The following is a 22,681-nucleotide window of genomic DNA, read 5'->3' as shown; positions in this document are numbered from 1 at the left end:
GTAATTCAGCGGGTCAGGCAGCATCTGTGGAAGGAATGGACATGGCGTTTCAGTTCGGGGCCTTTCTTCAGACCGACAGATATGGGGCGGGGAGAAGAAAGCTGGAAAAAGATGTGGGGACAGGGCAATGCCTGGCAAGTGGTAGGTGTGGTCTACGATCTTACAAGTGGTCTGAAGAAGGGTCTCGACCCGAAACGTCACTCATTCATTCTCTCTTGAGATGCTGCCTGACCCGCTGAGTTACTTTGCGTCTACCTCCAAGTGGTAGGTAGTAGATACAGGTGATGGGGAGGATGACTGGCAGATGAGCAGAGATGGTGACAAAGGCTAGAGGTGAAAAGGAGACAAGAGGGTGTCCGATAAGGAGAGAAGAAGAGTGAAATATTAAGCCGGAGGGAGGGATACGAGTGGCAGGGTTTGGCGGGGGGGGGAAAAGGGGGAACAGTCCTGACCTGAAAACCCATCTGTCCATTTCCTCCACAAGTGCTGTCTGACCTGCTTTTCCTCTAGCACCTTGTTTTATGCTCAAGATTACAGCATCTGCAGATTTTTTACATCTCTGTGAATATTATTTGGACGTCAGTCAGGAAAATAGGTGCAGAGTACATAAATTTAAACTAGTGAGTAGCAAATCTAAAACAAGCCGGAAGAATTACCTCCAAGTGATAGATGTTTGCAATAATCTGGGAGGCAGGAGCACAGAGGTAAAAAAAAACCTGAAGTATCTTTAAAATTCTCTTGAATGAAATAGAGTTGAAATTGACCCCCAACAGCATTCATATCCTCCATTTTCCACTCTTCACAAAATATTTTATCAGTGCTCATTATTAAAGGTGATAGTCTCAGATTCAATGACAAGGCACATCTAACATAATCTTACATAGTTTAGTTTAGAGATTCAGTATGCAAACAGGCCATTCGGCCCACTGAATCCGCAAAGACCATCGATCATCTGTTCATACTAGTTCAATGTTACCCCCCCTTCTCATCAACCCCCTTCACACTAGCGACAATTTATAGAAGGTAATGAACCTACAAAGCTGTACGTGTTTGGGATGTGGGAGGAAAGCGAAGGAGCCGGAGGAAACTTACACGGTCAGAGGGAACGTGCAAAGCACGCACGCACACACAGAGATAGAGAGACACACACAGATAGAGAGACACAGAGAGAGACACACACAAACAGCACCCAAAGTCAGGATCGAACCCAGGTGTCTGGTGCTGCCAGGCAGCAAGTCTACCGCTGCGCCACTGTGCCGCATCTTTAAAAAACTGTACATGACAAAGCATTAATGTTCTGGAGTGGGATAGGCATGACGCTAACATTAGCACTTTCAATTGGCAATAGTTGATGTCAAATACTCCGAGGACAGGAGGAATACAGAGACTGCACTTTGACTTCATTGACCAAAGTCACACACATGCTACTTCTGCTGAGCGTACGTTGGAGTGCGAAGAAAGATTGGCTTATAATCATTCTCAGATGAGCGCAAGCAGTTCATCAGAGCATTGACATAGTCAACATGTTCTTGCCAGCACATATGTTCAGCTGCGCGTAGTTATCTGTCAAAGTATCCCAAGAGAGGCACATAGTTTTACTTTTATCTATGCAAGCAGAAGTCTTCCAGATATTGTAGTATCTGTTAACTCAATTTTTATTCCAAAGTAAAAATATTAAAATCGATAATGGCTATTGAAGTCAAGGTGTCAACTGGTGTGGCCATATCCAGTAGAGCAACGACAAGTCCAATCCACTCCTGCATGTCCAGTTACTTGATTAATTGGCAATCCCATCAAAAGTGCACCAAGTTTTAGTTATGGGCGACTACAAGTGTGGATGGGGGCAAGTTGTTCCAATAAGCTGACGAGTCTGGGACGAGGAAAAGACCACCTAAAGGATGGCCTTTCAATGAAGTTTCTGAACAAAAAGGGAGTAAATAGGAAAGTGGACTAACACGCAAACTGGAGGAACAGCACCTCATATTACGAATGGGTACCTTACAACCTAATGGCATGAACATTGAATTCTCCAACTTGAGCTAACGAACCAACAGCACGCCCCTCTCCTTTTTATTCTCCCCCTTGTCTACCCTGTGCCTCAGCTAGATGCGCACCCATTTCTCCCCCTATCCCATCCCTTTTCTCCATCCCTCTGTCCCCTTTCATCCAAATCGCTTCCTCTGTTCTCACTATAATGCCTCTGCTCGCGTTATCTCATAGCCTCCTGCATTCTTTTCATCTCAGGCCTTTGTCCTCCTGTGTACCAATCACTCCCCTCATCTGTATCTACCTATCATTTGCCGATGTAGACACAAAAAGCTGGAGCAACTCAGCAGGACAGGCAGCATCTCTGGAGAGAAGGATTGGGTGACGTTTCGTGTTGACACCCTTCTTAAGGGAACCGCTCTGCTTGAGGTCAAATGGTACCAGCCCTGGTTTGGCCTGGTCATTTCTTGCTTCCAGCAGCCAACCCCCCCCCCTTCACCCATCATCAGTCTGAACAAGGGTACTGCCCCAAAATATCACCTATCGATTTTCTCCAGAGTTGCTGCCTGACCTGCTGAGTTACTGCAGCATTTTGTGTCTATCCTTTATGAATGGAGTCAATATTGAGTACAGAGTATTTTCTTTTCATCTTGTCTGTTAATATGGACCTAAGCACAACAACTGCCTCTTACATAAAGGCAAAGAACTGTTTTGATGGCGAATAGGAAACGGAGTCAAATTGGCCTCAGGACACTAAAGCTCACAATTGTCAAGGATATGCATTCACAGCTAATAAAAACAGTAAGCTGCTGCAGGTAAGGTTTCAAAAATAAAATTTACAAGTCTATCTAGAATAATCAACATCTGTAAAGTAGCTCAATGACCAGTTTTATGTCTCTGATTAACTGTGGTGCAGCATGGAACCACAGGCTACCATTGAGGTACGAGAGGTATATCAAACTTTAAGTTATTATCAAATGTGTACAGCTCACTGTTTTACACTTTCCAAAAGAGAAAAAAAAAATCACCATTCGGATACAGAATAGATCTCCCAATAAAGGGAGAGCAAGAAATACATTCACCAAGGAAACCAATTATCCTTACAATTAGAGGTAAAATATCTGTATCTCTCCTCAGTGCGAGACTATCATGGGCTCAACATTAGGCACGGATGCTAATATAGAGGAGGAATGGGATGACTTGCCTTTATTGACTTCGACAGTATTTCATTTGGTGAACAACACAAAGTGGTTTAGATTTAAGGTTTAGGTTTATTATTGTCACGGTACCAAGGTACAGTGAAAAGCTATGTTTTGCATGCTATCTAAACAGATCAGATATATCAAATCAAACTCAACTACAATAGGTAGAGTAAGGAGGAAGATACAGAGCACGGAATATAACTCTCATCATTGTAGTGCATCAGTTCCATCGACAAAGACAATGTCCACAATGGGGTAGAGGTGAATCGCACAGTACCCTAGCTTATGGATGGACCATTCAGCAGCCTGATAACATCGAGTTCCCGAGTCTGGTGGTGCACGCTTACGAGCTTCTGTACCATCTGCCGGACGGGTGCAGGGAGAAGGAATGACCAGGGTGGGACAAGCCTTTGATTATGTTGGCTACTTCTCGAAGGCATCATAAAGTGGAGATATGGCAACTTGGCAGGTCAGGCAGCATCCATGGAGGGAATGGATAGGCGATGTTTCAGGTCGGGGGTCTTCTTCAGACTAATTGATCAGAATCAATTTGAAAGAAGGTCCTGACCCGACACGTCACCTATCCATCCCCCCTCACAGATGCTGCCTGTCCTGCCGAGTCACTTTCAGATTTGCTCAAGATTTCTGCATCTGCAGTTCAATGTGTCTTCGCATCATGAAGAATACCTTGGAACTTCATGAAAAGGATGCAAAAATGCTTTACAAATGCAAGTTATTTTTCATAACAAGGATCCAAAATAGCATTTAATTCCACTGGGTATCAACAATTCCACAAACAGCCAAGTATGAACAATCTCTGAAGAAGAAATGTTCTCTTTTTCTGTAAGGGAAAGTTATTAAGGGCTACAGAAGTAAGGCAGGTAGATGGAGTAGAGATAAAGGGAAGTTTTGATTTAGCTGAACAGCATATCAGGATTGAGAGGCCGGAAGGTCTACTACTTTTGCTTTGCTTCCGGAAATAAATTCCTACTTTCCTCAGAAATTAATCACTGTGGAAGGAAAGCTGTAATTACCATAAGTAGCAGCAAGGGAACAATTATATTCTTACGTTGCAGCTTTCCTGGCCCATTAACACAATAAGACAAATAAATATACAATAATCAATAGTATAATAAATTATTGAGAGAATAGATCAGGTAAACACAGTCTTTTGTTAAGTGTAGGGAGCCAGAGGACATAGGTTTCAGTTGAAGGGGGGGGGGGAGAGAAGAGATTTAATAGGAACATGAGGGGCAACTTTTTTTAAACTCAAAGGATGGTGAGAGCATAGAACAAGTTGCCGGAACAAGTAGTTGAGACAGGTACTATCGCAAAGTTTAAGAAACATTTAGACAGGGACAGGTACATAGAGTTGTAAATCTGTGGAATTCTCTGCCTCGGAAGGCAGTGGAGGCCAATTCTCTGGATGCTTTCAAGAGAGAGCTAGATACAGCTCCTAAAGATAGCGGAGTCAGGGGGTATGGGGAGAAGGCAGGAACGGGGTACTGATTGTGAATGATCAGCCATGATCACATTGAATGGCGGTGCTGGCTCGAAGGGCCGAATGGTCTACTCCTGCACCTATTGTTTATTGTCTATTGGATAGGATAGGTTTGGAGGGATATGGCCAAACACAGGCAGGTGGGACATGTTGGTTGGGGTGGGCAAGTTGGGCAGAAGGGGCTGTTTCCACACTGCATGACTCTATGACTCAAATAAGCAGTAAACTAGCTAACCAGATCATAACAGTGCTAAATCAATGTATGCGGTGAACCCAAGATAGAGTCTATAATAGATCATAGTTTATGAGGTAGGGTTGTGTTGAGTGTAGTACAGTGTGGTGTACAAGTGCTTGATAGTCGTTGAGAAGAGTCTGTTCTTGAACCTGGAGGCCTTGAACCTGCACGTGGTGGCCCATTTACCTCAACTCCACACAATGATGAAAATGCAGCGACCAAATATTTGTGTACTGATGCAAATTTTGAAGCTCATCCAAAACGCTGTTAATTGAAAACACTTCTAGTGCTCCTCCCCATTACATGCAAGCATTTCACCACCCACAGAGCACTCACGTATACGTTTCACTTACTCCTACCTTCTCCCCATCACACCTACCTGTGCGATATTTTTGTTTAGTAGATAAACTCCATATTCAAACTGAAACTTCTCCCCACCTCTTGGATACAGAGGGAATCTGTGAATGCAAACACAAGAGAACCTAGATTTTACAGGCATCTGGGGGACCAGGACAGCAAGATTGGTTTCAGAATACTCCACAGTAGCATAAAACACAGTAATACTTTGCAAATGACTTCTTTAATGCCATTTTTCTTTCACTAAACTTTTAGTTTAGTTTAGTTAATTGTCACGTGCACAGTGAAAAGCTATTGTTGCGTGCTATCCAGTCAGCAGAAAGACAATACATGATTACGATCGATCCATTTACAGCGTTATAGATACATGATAAGGGAATAAATGTTGCTGTAGGAATAGAGATTTTAAAAAGTGGAGCGATTGAGTTTGTAGATCTGCTTCTGTGGCTAGCATACACATTGTCGCCTGGGTTGGGCATTCATCAGGGAGGGAGATATAATATGTGTATAATGTTCACAAGGAAAGAAAAGTTTGAAGTTTGGATGAGGAAAGGGACTTTCAAAAGGAGACCGAGATGCATTCTGCGAGGAAACAAATTACCCTTCCAATTATACGTAGAATAAGCTTATTTCTTGCCCCTCAGTGGCAGTGACTCTCAGTGGAGTATGCATGCACTTAAGAAATTTAGCTGTATTGCCCTGTGTGTTTTATCAGACGGATTATTTCCTGCCCACACATGCATGGATAAAAGGTCACCACTAGTGCGAGACTATTAAGAATCAGTGGTACACGAATAACAGATTTTGGTTGACCAAATTGAAGTGCTGCCTGCAGTTCTGGTGGCACTATTACAGAAAGGATGAGAGATTTTGGAGGAGATTTACCAGAATACTGCCTAGATTAGAGCGTATTAGCTACAAGAGGAGATTGGACAGACTTGGATTGTTTTCTATGGAACACCGGTGGTTGAGGGGTGGCCTGAGAGAAGTGTATAACATTATGAGACGCAGAGGTAGGGTAGATAGTCAGAACATTTTTCCCCAGGGTGGAAACGTGAAAGACTAGAGGGCATAGCTTTGTCAGAAAAGCTTTTTCGCTGTACTGCAGTACACGTAAAAATAAACTAAACTAACTAGAGCGGGAGAGCTTAAAGGAGATGTGGGCAAGTTGTTTTTTTATAGAGGATTGTGGGTGCCTAGAACACGCTGCTAAGGGAGACAGATACGATAGTGGTATTTAAAAGGCTTTTAGACAGGCACATGGATATTCAGGGAATGAAGGATCTGGATCATATGCGGATGAGATTAATTTTTCTTGGCATCAGGTTCGGCACAGACACTGTGTGCCTATCCAAATGCTGGCAGATAGTCTCCTTACGAATCCCCTCCCACAAATTTGGCACCTATGACGTGGGCCTCACCGGCCTGCAGTTCCCTGGCCTGTCCTTAAACAAAACTCTGAAATCGCTTAAATGAACACTTAAATCTAAGATAGACACAAAATGCTGGAGTAACTCAGCAGGACAGGCAGCATCTCTGGAGAGAAGGAATGGGTGACGTTTCGGGTCGAGACCCTTCTTCAATCTGATTCAGTCTGAAGAAGTGTCTCGACCTGAAACGTCACCCATTCTTTCTCTCCAGAGATGCTGCCTGTCCCGCTGAGTTACTCCGGCATTTTGTGTCTACCTTCGATTTAAACCAGAATCTGCAGTTTTCTTTCCTACTTAAATCTAAGAGGTGCTCCAGTTACACTTTCAGACCAACCAAGTTCTCTTCCTCCCCTTCAACAATTAAAGCTCCCCGCTAGAGCAGGGTGAAAATGGGGCCATTGAAAGGGTTACCAAGAAGGAATGCAATCACATTGTTATGCCGCTTCAGCACAAAGTTGTGACATAACCAAAATGCCACACACACACACACACACACTGTGGAATGGCAAGTAAAAAATGACTGCGATAAAATTTGAACAAACTGAAAACAAATGTGTGCCAAACCAGTGAAGGAGGGCCAGTGGACTCTTCTGGTTAATTATTTTCACATGCTGGCATATCACAGATTTATAGAGAAATAGATCAGGTATCACATTGAATGGCGGTCGGTGCTGGCTCGAAGGGCCACATGGCCTACTCCTGCACCTATTGTAGTCTGAAGAAGGGTCTTCCCCCGAAACCCCACCCATTCCTTCTCTCCAGAGATGCTGCCTGTCCCGCTGAGTTAATCCAGTTTTTTGTGTTTATCTTAGGTAGAAGAGAAGTCTCTTGCCCAGAGTTGGGGAATCGAGAAACAGTGGACATAGGTTTAAGGTGAAGGGAGAAAGATTTTATAGGAATCCGAGTGGTAACTTTTTCACAGAAAGGGTGGTGGGTGTATGGAACGAGCTGCCGGACGAGGTAGTTGAAGGAGTATCACAATGTTTAAGAAACAGTTAGACAGGTACATGGATGAAATAGGTTTAGAGGGATATATGGGCCAAACGCATGCAAGTGGGACTAATTGGCCAGTGTGGGCAAGTAGGGCGGAAGGGCCTGTTTCCATGCGGTATCACTCTATGACTCAATGAGTGGGCTCCTCATTCAAAGGTTTGTCAGACTTCTTATAGTTGTTCAAAAATACTCTCGCAGCTCGATTGGATATTACAATCCATGTTCAGTACATAACTGCAGCACACTTCAATCCCCCTAACCAGTCGCACACCAACCTCTCCGGCCTGACAGCCTTCCCCGCTGCCACCGGAAGTCCAAATGAACTAAGATCAACACTGCATCTTCTGCTTGTTCATTTTCCCCATCCTGCATCCCTCGCTACCAAGAATCATCACTTCCCATCTCCCACATACTGACTGACCTACCTGGGTTTCTTCCTTGTTTCAACTTCTCGGTTCCCTTTGTCCATCATTCCCTCATCTAATGCTAGTCCAGCTCTGCTCTCTACCCCCACACCCAGTTCCATTTGACTAATTCAACCCCCTCTCCCTCAAACTCAACATTTATATTGCCCCTTACCCACCCTACCAGTTCCATCTGCCTAATACTATTGTGCAGGAAGGAACTGCAGATGCTGGTTATACACCGAAGATAAACACAAAATCCTCGAGCAACTTAGCAGGTTGGGCAGCACGGTGGCGCAGCGGTAGAGTTGCTGCCTTACAGTGGAGACGCAGGTTCGATCCTGACTAAGGGTGCTGTCTGTGCAGAGTTTGTATGTTCTCCCCGTGACCTGCGTGGGTTTTCTCCGAGATCTTCGGTTTCCTCCCACACTCCAAAGGCGTACAGGTATGTAGGTTAATTGACTGGGTAAATGTAAAGATTGTCCCTAGTGTGTGTAGGATAGTGTTAATGTGCGGGGATCGTTGGGCGGCGCGGACTCGGTGGGCCGAAGGGCCTGTTTCCGCTCTGTATCTCTAAATCTAAAAAAAAATCTCTGCAGAGAAGGAATGGATGACGTTTCAGGTTGAGACCCTTCTTCAGACTAATTCTGTTCACCCTCAGTCTCGACACTGCCATGGACCCTCCACCAACCTGGCCATCATTCCCCCCTAAGCTGGTTCCACCTGACACGTACCAGCTCCTGCCTCACCCCCCCCCCCCCCCTCTCAGCTGCTTATCCTGACAATCTTCCCTCAGCACTCTCAACCATGATTCAAGGTTTCAACCTGAAATGACCAATCCTTTGCCTCCACAGATGCTGGCCAACCCATTTGATGGAGTGAAGTTGAAGGAAACAATGGAAGAACCTCGAGTGCAAACAATCTACAGAATACGTTCCTCTGATCAGCCCCCTCTTGATACATTAATGCTTTCACAGTCCCACAGGTCACATTTTACATGAACAATTCTCGCTTAAATATTAACTCCATCTAAAACATTGGCCAAAGCAGTCACAAAGCATGCCTGCTAACCCCCAATGTTCCTCCTTCTGTATTCCAACAGAAGTTGCAAAAGCAATGTAAAATTCAGAGCACAATGAATACCATTTAAAAATCTCACTTACACTTCTAACTAGGCAGCTACTTTCACTATATCTGCCCAAAAGCAATAGCCATACAATGGGGAGTTAAAGTACTGACAGATTGTTTTTTGGATATGCTGTCCAAATTTAAAAATAAATAAAGGATATGAATTTTTTTACTCAGCGGGAAGTTAAAAAATACATGCCTTTCACATTGAAGTCGTCCAAAGGCAACAAAAGCGGGAATTAGGCAATTTCTACAGAGGAAGAAGTTACACCGATGAGCCAAAACATTATGACCACAGACGGGTGAAGTGAATAACATTGATTATCTTGTTACAATGGCACCTGTCAAGAGGTGGGATATATTAGGCAGCAAATGAATAGTCAGTTCTTGAAGTTGATGTGTTGGATGCAGGAGAAATGAGCAGGAGTAAAGACCTGAGCGACTTTGACCTGAGCATCTCTGAAACTGCAAGGCTTGTGGGGTGCTCCCGGTCAGCAGTGGTGAGTACCTACCGGCAGTGGTTCGAGGAGGGACAAACCACAAACCGGCGACAGGGTGTTGGGCGCCCAAGGCTCAACGATGCACGAGGGGCAACGAAGGTTATCCCGTCTGGTCCGAACCGACTGTGGGGAAACGACAAGTCGGTGGACGGAGTATGATGCTCTGGGCAATGTTCTGCTGGGAAACCCTGGGTCCGGCCATTCATGTGGACGTCAATTTGACACGTGTCACCCACCTAAACATCGCTGCAGACCAGGTACACCCCTTCATGGCAATGGTATTCCCTGATGGCAGTGGCCTCTTTCAGCAGGATAATGCGCCCTGCCACACTGCACACATTGTTGGGGAATGGTTTGAGGAACATGATGAAGTGTTCACGGTGTTGCCCTGGCCTCCAGATCTCAATCCGTTCGAGCATCTGTGGGATGTGCTGGATCAACAAGTCCGATCCACGGCGGCTCCACCTTGCAACTTACAGGACTTGAAGGATCCGCTGCTAATGTTTTGGTGCCAGATACCACAGGACACCTTCGGGGGTCTTGTAGTGTCCATGTCTGTCCGTGGGCGTGGGGAAGAGAGTGGAAGTTTTGTTGCCTCCATCACAGTGAGGGGGTGTTTGGAGTCACTGTGATGGACGTTTGTGTTGGGGTTATGTGTCTTGTGTTTTGTTTTTTGTTTTCTATGACTGCTATGTAGTTTCGTTCGGTACTTCGGTACCGAACGACAAATAAAGCTCTGTTATACCCGTTATACCTGTTATGCCTCGGCGGGTCGGCGCTGTTTTGGCGGCACATGGAGGACCAACAGCACATTAAGCAGGTAGTCATAATGTTTTGGCTCATCAGTGTATTTAATCATTCAAATTCCTAGACATTAACATCTCAGATGACCTGTCCTGGACCCAGCATGGAGATGGAATCACCAGCACCTACATTTCTACATGTTTAAAGAGATTCTGCATGTCTTAGAATACTCTAACAAACCTCCATAGATGTTCTGTTGAAAGTATCATGTTTCATTGCGTCGTGGCCTGGTACAGCAATTCCAACGTTCAGGAACACAACTGGTTGCAGGAAGTGATGGACTCAGCTCGGTCCATCATGGACATAGCCCTCCCACCATCGAAAGCATCTGCACCAGGTGCTGCCTCAAGAAGGTGGCATCTATCGTCTCTTCTTCTCGCTGCTGCCATTGGGCAGGAGGTACAGAAGCCTGAGGCCCCACACCACAAGGTTCAGGAACAGTGGTTTCCTACAACCATCAAGTCTCGAACTGACCTGCACAACTCTGATCCTACCTCAACAACGAAATGCTACGGTCCACCTCTTGCACTACAATGGACTTGTTTTCTAGTTATATTTTTGCACTGAAGTCCTGTTTTTTTGCACAGTCTTTCTTTTAGAAATTGAGTCTATGTGCCTATGATGCTGCTGCAAGAAAGATTTCCATTGTACCTGTACCTCACCAAACTTGTGCGTATGATAATAAACAAGACTGGACTCATTCCACTTGACAGGTCTTAGCTAGAGTCCTGGTAGACCAGAGAAAATCAAGGGTTCATCTCAGAACTCTATTCTTTAACGCAAAGTTTCTCAGCCTTCATCTATTAAAGAAATTAATTTGGGCGGCACGGTGGCGCAGCAGAAGAATTGCTGCCTTACAGCGAATGCAGTGCCAGAGACCCGACAACGGATGCTGTCTGTACGGAGTTTGTACGTTCTCCCCGTGACCTCCGCGGGTTTTCTCCGAGATCTTCAGTTTCCTCCCACACACCAAACACGTACATGTTTTGTAGGTAAATTGGCTTGGTAAATGTAAAAATTGTCCCCAGTTGGTGAAGGAGTGTTAATGTGCGGGGATCGCTGGTCGGCGCAGACCCAGTGGGCCGAAAGGGCCTGTATTCGCGCTGTATCTCTAAAACAATTCCTCAACGCCACCTTAATCTTTCTTTCAATTAGTGTCATAGAGCGTGGAAACGGGTTCTTCAGCCCAACTTGCCCACACTGACCAACATGTCCCATTTACACAAGTCCCACCTGTCTGCCTTTGACCCATATCCCTCTAAACCTATCCTATCCATTACCTGTTTAAATGTATCTTAAACGTTGCAATAGCAACTACAGGAATACAGAGGAATACAGAATACAGAGCTTTATTTGTCATTCGGTACCGAGGTACCGAACGAAATTACATTGCAGTCACACACAAAAAAAAAAGAACACAAGACACATGACCCCAACACAAACATCCATCACAGTGACTCCAAACGCCCCCTCACTGTGATGGAGGCAACAAAACTACCACTCTCTTCCCCACGCCCACGGACAGGCAGCTCGTCCCCGACCGACCCGCACAGTCCCCGCAAGGGGATGGAAGTCCCCGCAGCCGAGCCGCACCGGGCGCTGAAAAGTCCCGCGGCCGAGCCGTACCGGGTGCTGAAACGTCCCGTGACCGAGCCGGGCGATGGAAGGCCCCGCGGCCGTACCATGCGCTGCTAAGTCCCGCGGCTGAGCCGCACCGTGCGATGTTAGGTCCCGCGGCCGAGCCGCACCAGCGATGTAAAGTCCCGCGGCCGAGCCGCGCCTGGCGCTGAACCGTCCCGCGGCTGCGCCGGGTGATGTTAGGTCCCGCGGCCGAGCCGCATCAGTGGTGTAAAGTCCAGCGGCTGAGCCGCACTGGGCGATGGAAGGCCCCGCGGGCGATGGAAGGCCCGCGGCCGAGCCGCACCCCGCGCCGTGAGGAAGAGACCTAAAAAGGAAAGGTTTCCCCCACCACCCCCCACACATACACAACCAAAAAAAAAAAAAAAGAACCCATCCCAACACCGACACAAACAAAAAAAAGGAAAAAAGACGAACAGACTGCCAGCGAGCCGCAGCCGTTAGGCGCCGCCACACGTGACCCTTCACGCCAACCTTCTTGTACCTCAGGTACCCCTCAGGTGAAAAAGTTATCCCTCGGGTTCAAATTAAATCTTTCCCCCTGCACCTTAAACTATGTCCTCTGGTTCCCCTACTCTGGCCAAGACTGCGATTACCCGATCTATTCATCTCATGATTTTGTATACTGATCCCTGGGAATCGGTTTCCAAGGGAAGTATTAAGGAATCCATTGGAGAAGTATAGCAACTAAATAAACAAATAGGTGGTAACTGATATCCCTCTTAGAAACATAGTAAATAGGTGCAGGAGGAGGCCATTCGGCCCTTCGAGCCAGCACCACCATTCATTGTGATCATGGCTGATCGTCCACAATCAACAACGCTTGCCTGCCTTCTCCCCATATCCCTTGATTCCACTAGCCCCGAGAGCTCTATCTAACTCTCTCTTAAATCCATCCAGTGATTTGGCCTCCACTGCCCTCTGTGGCAGAGAATTCCACAAATTCACAACTCTCTGGGTGAAAAAGTTCCTTCTCACCTCAGTTTTAAATGGCCTCCCCTTTAATCTAAGACTGTGGCCCCTGGTTCTGGACTCGCCCAACATTGGGAACATTTTTCCTGCATCTAGCTTGTCCAGTCCTTTTATAATTTTATATGTTTCTATAAGATCCCCTCTCATCCTTCTAATCTCCAGTGAATACAAGCCTAGTCTTTTCAATCTTTCCGCATATGACAGTCCTGCCATCCCAGGGATTAATCTGGTGAACCTACGCTGCACTGCCTCAATTACAAGGATGTCCTTCCTCAAATTAGGAGACCAAAACTGTACACAATACTCCAGATGTGGTCTTACCAGGGCCCTATACAACTGCAGAAGAACCTCTTTACTCCCATACTGAAATCCTTTCGTTATGAAGGCCAACATGCCATTAGCTTTCTTCACTGCCTGCTGTACCTGCACGCTAACTTTCAGTGACTGGTGTACAAGGACACCCAGGTCTCCCTGGACCTCCCCCTTACCTAACCTAACTCCATTGAGATAATAATCTGCCTCCTTGTTTTTGCCGCCAAAGTGGATAACCTCACATTTATCTATATTATTATACAGCATCAGCCACGCATCTGCCCACTCACTCAACCTGTCCAGGTCACCCTGCAACCTCCTAACAATCCTCTTCACAGTTCACACTGCCACCCAGCTTTGTGTCATCCGCAAACTTGCTAGTGTTGCTTCTAATTCCCTCTTCCAAATCATTAATATATACAGTAAACAGTTGCGGCCCCAACACCGAGCCTTGCGGCACTCCACTCGCCACTGCCTGCCATTCTGAAAACGACCCGTTTACTCCTACTCTTTGCTTCCTGTCTGCCAACCAATTTTCTATCCATGTCAACACCCTAACCCCAATACCATGTGCCACTTAACGAATGAACAGCATCTTTAACTATCCTACCAACAACTAGAGAGCAGTCCTGAGCTACTATCTATCTTCATTGAAGATCCTCGGACTATCTTGATTGGACTTTATCTTGCACTAAACGTTATTCACATTATTCCTTTTATCCTGTACCTGTACATTATGGATGGCTCGATTGTAATCACGTATTGTCTTTCTGCTGACTCGTTATCATGCAACAAAAGCTTTTCACTGTACCTTGGTACACGTCACGTCACAGACAAAACTTTTTTTTTTCCATTCACAGAAAGATTTTATATTTAAAGTTAATTGGTTGATAAGGTTTATCACATTAGCTGTTGTGTTCGGGTATCGCAGGGGTGACTGGGGAAAGGAATGAGACAGTGGCAACGTGGGAGTATCTTTCTCTGAGCAAGTTTGGAACGTGGAAGGAGTTGGCTCCGTTTAAAGAGCTTGTTCCCACCTCAGTGCTGCAAACTGCAACTCAAAAGTGTGTGGTGAAAACCACTCGGCCTTCCATCACCCTGATAAAAATGAATTCAGTGTCAGCTCCCTTAACAAAAGGAATTCACTAATAATTTTGTGTTTCATTCCTCACCACAATAAAATAAACTTTCCCATGTCGAACAACTTGAAGTTTGGCCTTTCAGGAGAGCGAGTGTTTGCTTTAGGATGGCCCCAATGTTAAAGGGGCATTGTGTACAAAGTCTGGCCTTGGTTTGAACTTGGCTAATTCATCACCTGGCATGTTTAATTGTTAGCATGCACTGTAGTTTTAAGTTGTAAGGCGGGGTTTGCTGTAACAATGAATGCTTTTAGCACAAAATAATATAAAATTGAGGAATACAGTTTCACGACCTGTTTAGTAGCAGGAAAAGGATATTGGACCCAATGAGCCGACCACTTAAGAAAACAAAATATCTCCTTGAGAGGATTTTTGGATCTTCCCATTTTTAATGCATTAACGTTTGCCACAAAGGATTTGTTTTGAGTCTCTAAATAAACAGGAGACTGCTGAGGCTCACAATAGTGACAAAGATCAATGGCTGAAAACATTGGGCAGGATCTCCTGATGACAGACGAGCAGTCCAAACCTGCTGACAGGAGTGGGCTGATTCTTCCAACTTGCTCTCCAAGCTGAGGCAGTCCTGCAGCTGATCAGCAAGGATCTGCAAGCACACAGCCTTCCCATCAAACACACTTATCCATGGATAAAAGGCAAAGTGCTGGAGGAACTCGGTAGGCCAGGCAACATCTGTGGAGGGAAGTGGACAGTCCCCATTTTGGTTCGAGCCCCTGCAAACAGGGAAACCCATTATCTCCACTATCAGAACCATTGATCTAGTACACCTTTCTGAAGTCAATAACCAGCACCTTCATTTTGCCAACATGAATGAATGAATATGTTTATTGGCCAAGTATGCATATACAAGGAATGTGCCTTGGTGCTCCGCTCACAAATGACAACACAAATATACAGTTAACAATTAAGAATAAAGCATAAACACATCAAACAATAAGGATACAACATTACGGGCTAAACATGTGGGTGAAAATAAACCAGAGCAAAAAAGAGACTACAGATTTTGGTTATTGAGCAGAACTATCACTCATGGAAAAAAAGCTGTTTTTATGTCTGGCTGTGGCTGCTTTGACAGTCCGGCGTTGCCTTCCAGAGGGAAGTGCTTCGAAGAGTTTGTGGCCAGGGTGAGAGGGGTCAGAGATGATCTTGCCCGCTCGCTTCCTGGGCCTTGCAGTGTACAGTTCATCAATGGGGGGAGGGTTGCAGCCAACAACCTTCTCAGCTGTGCGAACGATCCGTTGCAGCCTCCGGATGTCGTGCTTGGTGGCTGAGCCAAACCAGACCATGATGGAGAAGGTGAGGACGGACTCAATGATAGCAGTCCGCTCTGTGTAGTTGAAAGCCAGCCGGTTGCAGCGCGCTGTCCGGGGCCGACTCACACAGCCAGGTCTCAGTGAAGCACAGGGCAGCGGCTCGAGAGAAGTCCTTGTTAGTGTGGCACAGGAGTTGCAGTTAGTCCAAATTGTCGTTGAGGGAACGTAGATTTGCGAGGAATATACTCGGGAGCGGTGTGCGTAATCCTCGTCGCCGGAGTCGGGTGAGTGCTCCAGAGCGCTTCCCACGGGTCCTCCTCCGTTTCAAGACCTTGAACGCAGCCACAGCCCCGCCGACGAGTATGTCCAAATAACCCAGCGAGTGAGAGAAATCCGGAACGATGTTTTAATGTATGTTAAGGAGTACCTCTCTCGTGAAAGTGATCTTTGTGGGATTACCGCAGACAACACAAACAAACAAATACATACAAAACAGCAAGGAGCAGTACACCGTGGCAGCCATCGTCAGCGCCACACAGCTAAGGCAGACATTGGAGGAGTTACTAGCCCAGTGTTTAGTTTTGTAGTTTAGTTTAAGATTAGAGATATAGAGTTGAAGCAGGCCCTTCCCTATCCAAATATCTAAAGTGCCTATCCAAATATCTAAAGTGCCTATCCAAATGTCTCTGAAATAATACCAATGTATCTGCCACCACTGCCACCCCTGGCAGCGCGTTCCAGGCATCCACCACCCTCTGTGTAAAAGGTTTGCCCCACCCAGCTCCTTTAAACTTTGCCCATCTCGCCTGACTGCCACTCCATCCAGCAGTTGATGTTTCCATCCTGGGGAAAGGTTCTGACTTCAACTATCTGTACATTGGCAAGTGGGACCGGGGTAGCTGGAACATTGTTGGCCGGTGTGGGTGAGTTGGGCTGAAGGGCCTGTTTCCACACTGTATCACTCTATGACTCTATCTACCCTATATATGCCTCTTACAACTTCATGTACTTTTACCAGGTCTCCCCTCAACCCCTGGAGTTCCCGAGAAAACAATCCAACTCTGTCCCAACTTCTCCTTGTAGAACATACCCTCTAATACAGCCTCATTCTGGTAAACCACCTCTACAACCTCTTCAAAGCCTCCACATCCTTCCTGCAATGGGGTGACCAGAACTGCATGCAATACTCTAAATGCGGCCTGACTAAAGTCCGATAAAATTACATCATGACTCCCTAACGCTCACACTTTATGGCTTGACCAATGAAGGCAAGCATGCATATGCCTTCTTTACCACTCCGTCTACTTGTGCTGTCACTTTCAGGGACTTGCAACCCAAATTAAACTCTGTCAGATTAAGAGATTTGCAATCCAGAACAATTCATAGCATTAACTGGTTTGAGGACATTTAACCTCATTTTGCTCAGATCATTCACTGGAATGGGGCTTACTTTCATACAATCAAGATATGAATGTATGATGGCAAGTCCAACTACCAATGTTTTTTTTCTTATTTATACATTTGCATTTTGGAATCACGATATTCCAAAACAATTCCATGCCTTTTCCCAACCTCTCCAAGGTCAACGGTTCAACACCTTTTCAGAAAAACAATTTTTTTAGTTTTAGAAATACAGCACGGAAACAGGCCCTTCGGCCCACTGAGACCGCACCGACCAGCGATCCCCGCACATTAACACTACCCGAAACAAACTAGGAACAACTTACATTTATACTAAACCAATTAACCTACAAACCTGTACGTCTTTGGAGTGTGGGATGAAACCAAAGATTTCGGAGAAAACCCACGCGGTCATGGGGAGAACGTACAAACTCCGTACAGACAGCATCCATAGTTGGGATCAAACCCGCATCTCTGGTGCTGAAAGCACTGTAAGGCAGCAACTCTACCGCTGCGCCACCGTGCCGCTCGAATACTCACAGTAATCATTGGATGCTCATTGTTCCTACTGACTGCCACCATGTTCCATCTTACCTCAACCCCTTTCCATTATGAAGCAGTCAAATTATTAAAGAATCCCAGATTTATAAATCTCAATTGATCCTTCTCTCTTCATTCCTTCAAACTTCTCGTTGGAATGTCCAGTCAGAAAATCCTGTTCATTGTCAATCTAAATCCTCATCACCAGTGAGATGGTCTCTCATCATCATGAAGGCAAGGATAATGGCTGGCAGGGAGCAGTTGAAGGGTCCCAACCCAAAATGTTGTCTGTCCATTCCCTCCACAGATGCTGCCTGACCTGCTAAATTATTCCAACACTGTGTTTTGTTCAAGATTCAGCATCTGCAATTTCCTTGCGCCTCCAAATGTTATCATCTGTGTGTATTTGAAAGCTTCTTCTGTGTCCCAATAAATTATCCTCAGTCCATTTCAGGAACCTGCCTTCTAACTGGCCGAATGATGGATTCTCCGAGATTAGAAAGCTAGTACTTGCTACGATGAACAGAGAAGAATAAAGCACAGGAGCAGTCCCTTTGACCCACAATGTCTGTGCCGAACCTGGTGCCAAGTTAAACTAATCTCATCGGCCTGCACATAATCTCTATCTCTATTTCTTGCATATCCACATGCCTATCCAAAACGCCTGTAAAATACTACCATCACCTCTGGTGGCTCATTCCACGCACACACCACTCTGCGTAAAAAAAAACTTGCCTTGCACTTCTTTAGTTTAGTTTAGAGATACAGCGTGGAAACAGTCCCTTCAGCTCACCGAGCCCAGGCTGACCAACGATCACCCATATATTAGTTCTATCCTACACACTAGAGACAATTCACAGAGGCCAATTAACCAACAAGCCCGCATGCCTTTGTGATGTGGGAGGAAACTGGAGCACCTGGAGAAAACCCACGCGGTCACAGGGAGAACGGACAAACTCCATACAGACAGCACCAAGAGTCAGGATCGAACCCGGGTCTCTGGTGCCATAAGGCAGCAACTCTACTGCTGCAAAGCCCTGCTGTGCCACTGTGCTGCTTGACCCTTTGCTTAAAGCAGAGTCCAATTCTGTTAACTCCATCTTTAATAAATCAATGCACCACTGACATACAATACACTCGCATCGATGATTGCAATACATGATTCGACAGGTCAGCAGAGAGTAAGAGGATCCTTCCATGAGGATTAGCTGAAATCAAGACATTAGGTATGTGTGTGTGTTGGTAGCTCACTGGCACTACACTAATATACCAGGCAAGATAATCCTCCAGGCAGCAATAAAAGTGTCTTGAAGACGATAAACACCAGCAAATTACAACTTAGGAGTTTCTTTACTACACTTTCCTCCTTTAAATTAAAAAAGAAATGGATGGAACCTTGTGGCCTTTAATAGGAAACAAATGTTCCTTTGGGCCACAAAGTGTTTACAAAAATTATGGTTTGATATTTTATGGATCCTTAGTCACATCACCCTGCTCCTCCGCTATATTGCTGCTGCGCCTGTTATTTATTATCGAAAAATAACAATGAATCATTGTCATTTTTACATTTTTTCATATACAGATGAAATTAACTTCAAATGTAGAATAGCTTTTGTAGTGTGTTGCTCTTATTGAATGGAATTGAAAAGATGCAGTAAGAACACAGGCCCTTCGGCCCACCAAGTCCACTCAAACTCGTCCACTAGTTCTATGTTACCCCACTTTTATGTCATAAGATCAGATGTGATGAGCAGAATTAGGCCATTCAGCCAATCGAGTCTACTCCGCCATTCAATCATGGCTGATCTATCTCTCCCTTCCAATCCTGTTCTACTGCCTTCTTCCCATAACCCCTGACACCCATACTAATCAATAATCTATCTACCTCTGCCTTGAAAATATCCATTGACTTTGCCTCCACAGCCTTCTGTAGCAACGACTTCCACAGATTCACCACCCTCTGACTAAAGAAATTCCTTCTTCCTGAAGGAATGTCTTTTAATTCTGAGTCTATGACCTCCAGTCTCCCAATGGTGGATCTACTGCCGACACAACAGGGGCAGATTTACAGATGGCCGATGAACCAAAAAGCCCACATATCTTTGAAATGTGGAAGGAAACAGAACCCCCCAGGAGGCCTTCATAATGAGAAGAGTTGAGTACAGGAGCAAAGAGGTCCTTCTGCAGTTGTACAGGGCCCTGGTGAGACTACACCTGGAGTACTGTGTGCAGTTTTGGTCCCATAATTTGAGGAAGGACATTCTTGCTATTGAGGGAGTGCAGCGTAGGTTCACAAGGTTAATTCCAGGGACGGTGGGACTGTCATATGATGAAAGAATGGAGTTACTGGGCTTGTATTCACTGGAATTTAGAAGCGAGGGGATCTTATAGAAACATATTAAATTATTAAGGGATTGGACACATTAGATGAGGAGACATGTCCCGAAGTTGGGGGAGTCCGGAACCAGGGGCCACAGTTTAAGAATAAGGGATAGGCCATTTAGAACTGAGATGAGGAAAAACGTTTTCACAAAGAGAGTTGTGAAGGCAGTGGAGGCCGCTTCACTGGATACATTCAAAAGAGAGTTAGATAGAGCTCTTAGGGCTAGAGGAATCAAGGGGTATGGGGAGAAAACAGGAACGAGGCACTGATTGAGAATGATCAGCCATGATCACATTGAATGGTGGTGCTGGCTCGAAAGGCCCAATGGCCTATTCCTGCACCTGTTGTCTATGTATCTATGCATCTATGAAACCCACGCAGTCATGGGGGAAAAATGCAAACTTCACGCAGACAGCAACCAAGGTCAGTCATGAACTCGGATCTCTGGTGCTGCAAGGCAGCAGCTCCACCTGCGCCCTGTGCAGTCTCCACCATCTCCTCCTCACTTGAAGCAGATTTTTAATATTTCGTGAGGTAAATCAAAATGGCAACAATTCAACGAAAGGAACAAAATTTCTCAACATCTGGCCGTGCGTGGACTTTAAAAAGCAACGCATATTGGCACTGAGGGTAAAAAATCATTCCATTAGCCAACACCAGCCATCCATCAACATGACAAATAGAAAGAAACAAGCAGCAAAAAATAAGTGGTTGTTGCTTACATCAGGGAAATGATTTGGAAATGTTTCACGGAGAAAACCAACCGGTTTATGATGCCCTTCAGTGAAGAAAACATTGCTCCAGCATCTGCAGTTTATTGTGTCTCCTTGTGCCTTTTTACTCAGTCTGGTCTATACACAATCCAGCTCACATATTAAAATTCCCTCTTTCCTAACTTCCCACTGAAATAGCCCAGCATCTCAAGTTACACTACTTAGGAATAATCAATAAATATCGAATTTAGCAGTGACAGCCACATTTAAAGAATAAACAATTTAGAAGAACGACTAAAAATGGAAGGTAGACACAAAATGCTGGAGTAACTCCGCGGGTCAGGCAGCATCTCTGGAGAGAAGGAATGGGTGATGTTTTGGGTCGAGACCCTTCTTCAGACTGATGTCGGGGAGGCGGGACAAAGATAGGATGTAGTCGGAGACAGGAAGACGAGTTGGAGAACTGGGAATGGGGAAGGGGATGGAGAGGGAAAGCAGGGACTATCTGAAGTTAGAGAAGTCAATGTTCATACCGCTGGGGTGTAAAATACCCAAGCAAAATATGAGGTGCTGTTCCTCCAATTTGCGCTGGGCCTCACTCTGGCAATGGAGGAGGCCCAGGATAGAAAGGTCAGATTGGGAATGGGAGGGGGAGTTGAAGTGCTGAGCCACAGGGAGATCAGCGGAGGTGTTGAGATCAGGTTGGTTAAGACAGACTGAGCGGAGGTGTTGAGTATCAGGTTGGTTAAGAAAACTAAAAATGGAGGTCACTTCTTGCACAGTTTAATGAGATCAATCCTTTAGTTAGAAGAATGGTCTCGACCCAAAACGTCACCCATTCCTTCTCTCCAGAGTTGCTGCCTTACTCCAGCATTTTGTGTCTGTAATACTTTAGTTTATTGTCACGTGTACCAAGGTTTATACTGTTTAATGTTTAGTGCAAGAAAAAATCCAGTAAAGTCCAATTAAAGATAGTCCGAGGGTCTCCAATGAGGTAGATGGGAGGTCAGGACAGCTCTCTAGGTGATGAAAGGATGATTCAGTTGCCTGATAGCAGCTGGGAAGAAACTATCCCCGAATCTGAAGGTACGCGTTTTCACACCTGTACTTCTTGCCTGATGGGAGAGGGAGGGCAGCACAGGGCTGGCAGCAGCACAGCAAATAGAGCTGTTGCCTCACAGTACATGAGACCCGGATTCAATCCTGACCTCGTGTAGTTTGCACAATCTCCCTGTGACCATGCGAGGTTCCTCAGAGTGCTCCGATTTCCACCCACGTCTTAAAGACGAATAATTATGTTTCAAGATGCCGTTTCATTGTTTGTATCACTTCGTTATCACCTCTTCACCAGCCAACAATGGACCATTGTGGGCTCCACCCTTCCTGAGTCATTGGTGCCAGCTCGGATTTGTTCTGTACCTTTTCATACCTATAGCTTCCCTCTCCTCTGAGTTTGAGGAAGGGTCTGGACCCAAAATGACACCTATTCTTTTTCTCCAAAGATGTTGCCTGACCCGCTGAGTTACTTCAGCATTTTGTGTCTGCACTCAATGCTCTTATCGATCAAGGCAAAGGTTTTCTTCATCACCCTGTAACCCCGTAACACCAATTTCAGGAAATTAAGAACAAGGATTCCATGCTCTTCCCTGTTCCACACCACTCCCAATGACCCTACCATTCACTGTGAAAGTCCTACTCTAGTTTATTTTCCAAAAAGCAACTCTTATCTGAATTAAAATCCATTAGCCAGAATCGGAAGGGGAGCCCCGACC

General features: G+C 45.5%; 1 protein-coding gene across 2 annotated transcripts in view; it reads right to left on the bottom strand.

The window, feature by feature from the left end:
• uvrag (UV radiation resistance associated gene) overlaps positions 1–22,681 on the bottom strand; it is a 292,355-nt gene that overhangs the window by 65,822 nt on the left and 203,852 nt on the right. For both annotated transcript variants that reach the window (XM_078401991.1, XM_078401992.1), the window contains exon 13: positions 5,304–5,382. In XM_078401991.1, coding sequence (XP_078258117.1) covers positions 5,304–5,382 — 79 coding nt within the window. The remainder of the gene's footprint in view (positions 1–5,303; positions 5,383–22,681) is intronic.

The sequence above is a fragment of the Rhinoraja longicauda genome, chromosome 7 (genome assembly GCF_053455715.1).
Source record: "Rhinoraja longicauda isolate Sanriku21f chromosome 7, sRhiLon1.1, whole genome shotgun sequence".
In the NCBI taxonomy this organism is placed as follows: Eukaryota; Metazoa; Chordata; class Chondrichthyes; order Rajiformes; family Arhynchobatidae; genus Rhinoraja; species Rhinoraja longicauda.
Note: the sequence above shows the minus strand (reverse complement) of the source record. Positions and strands in the feature narration are given on the sequence as shown.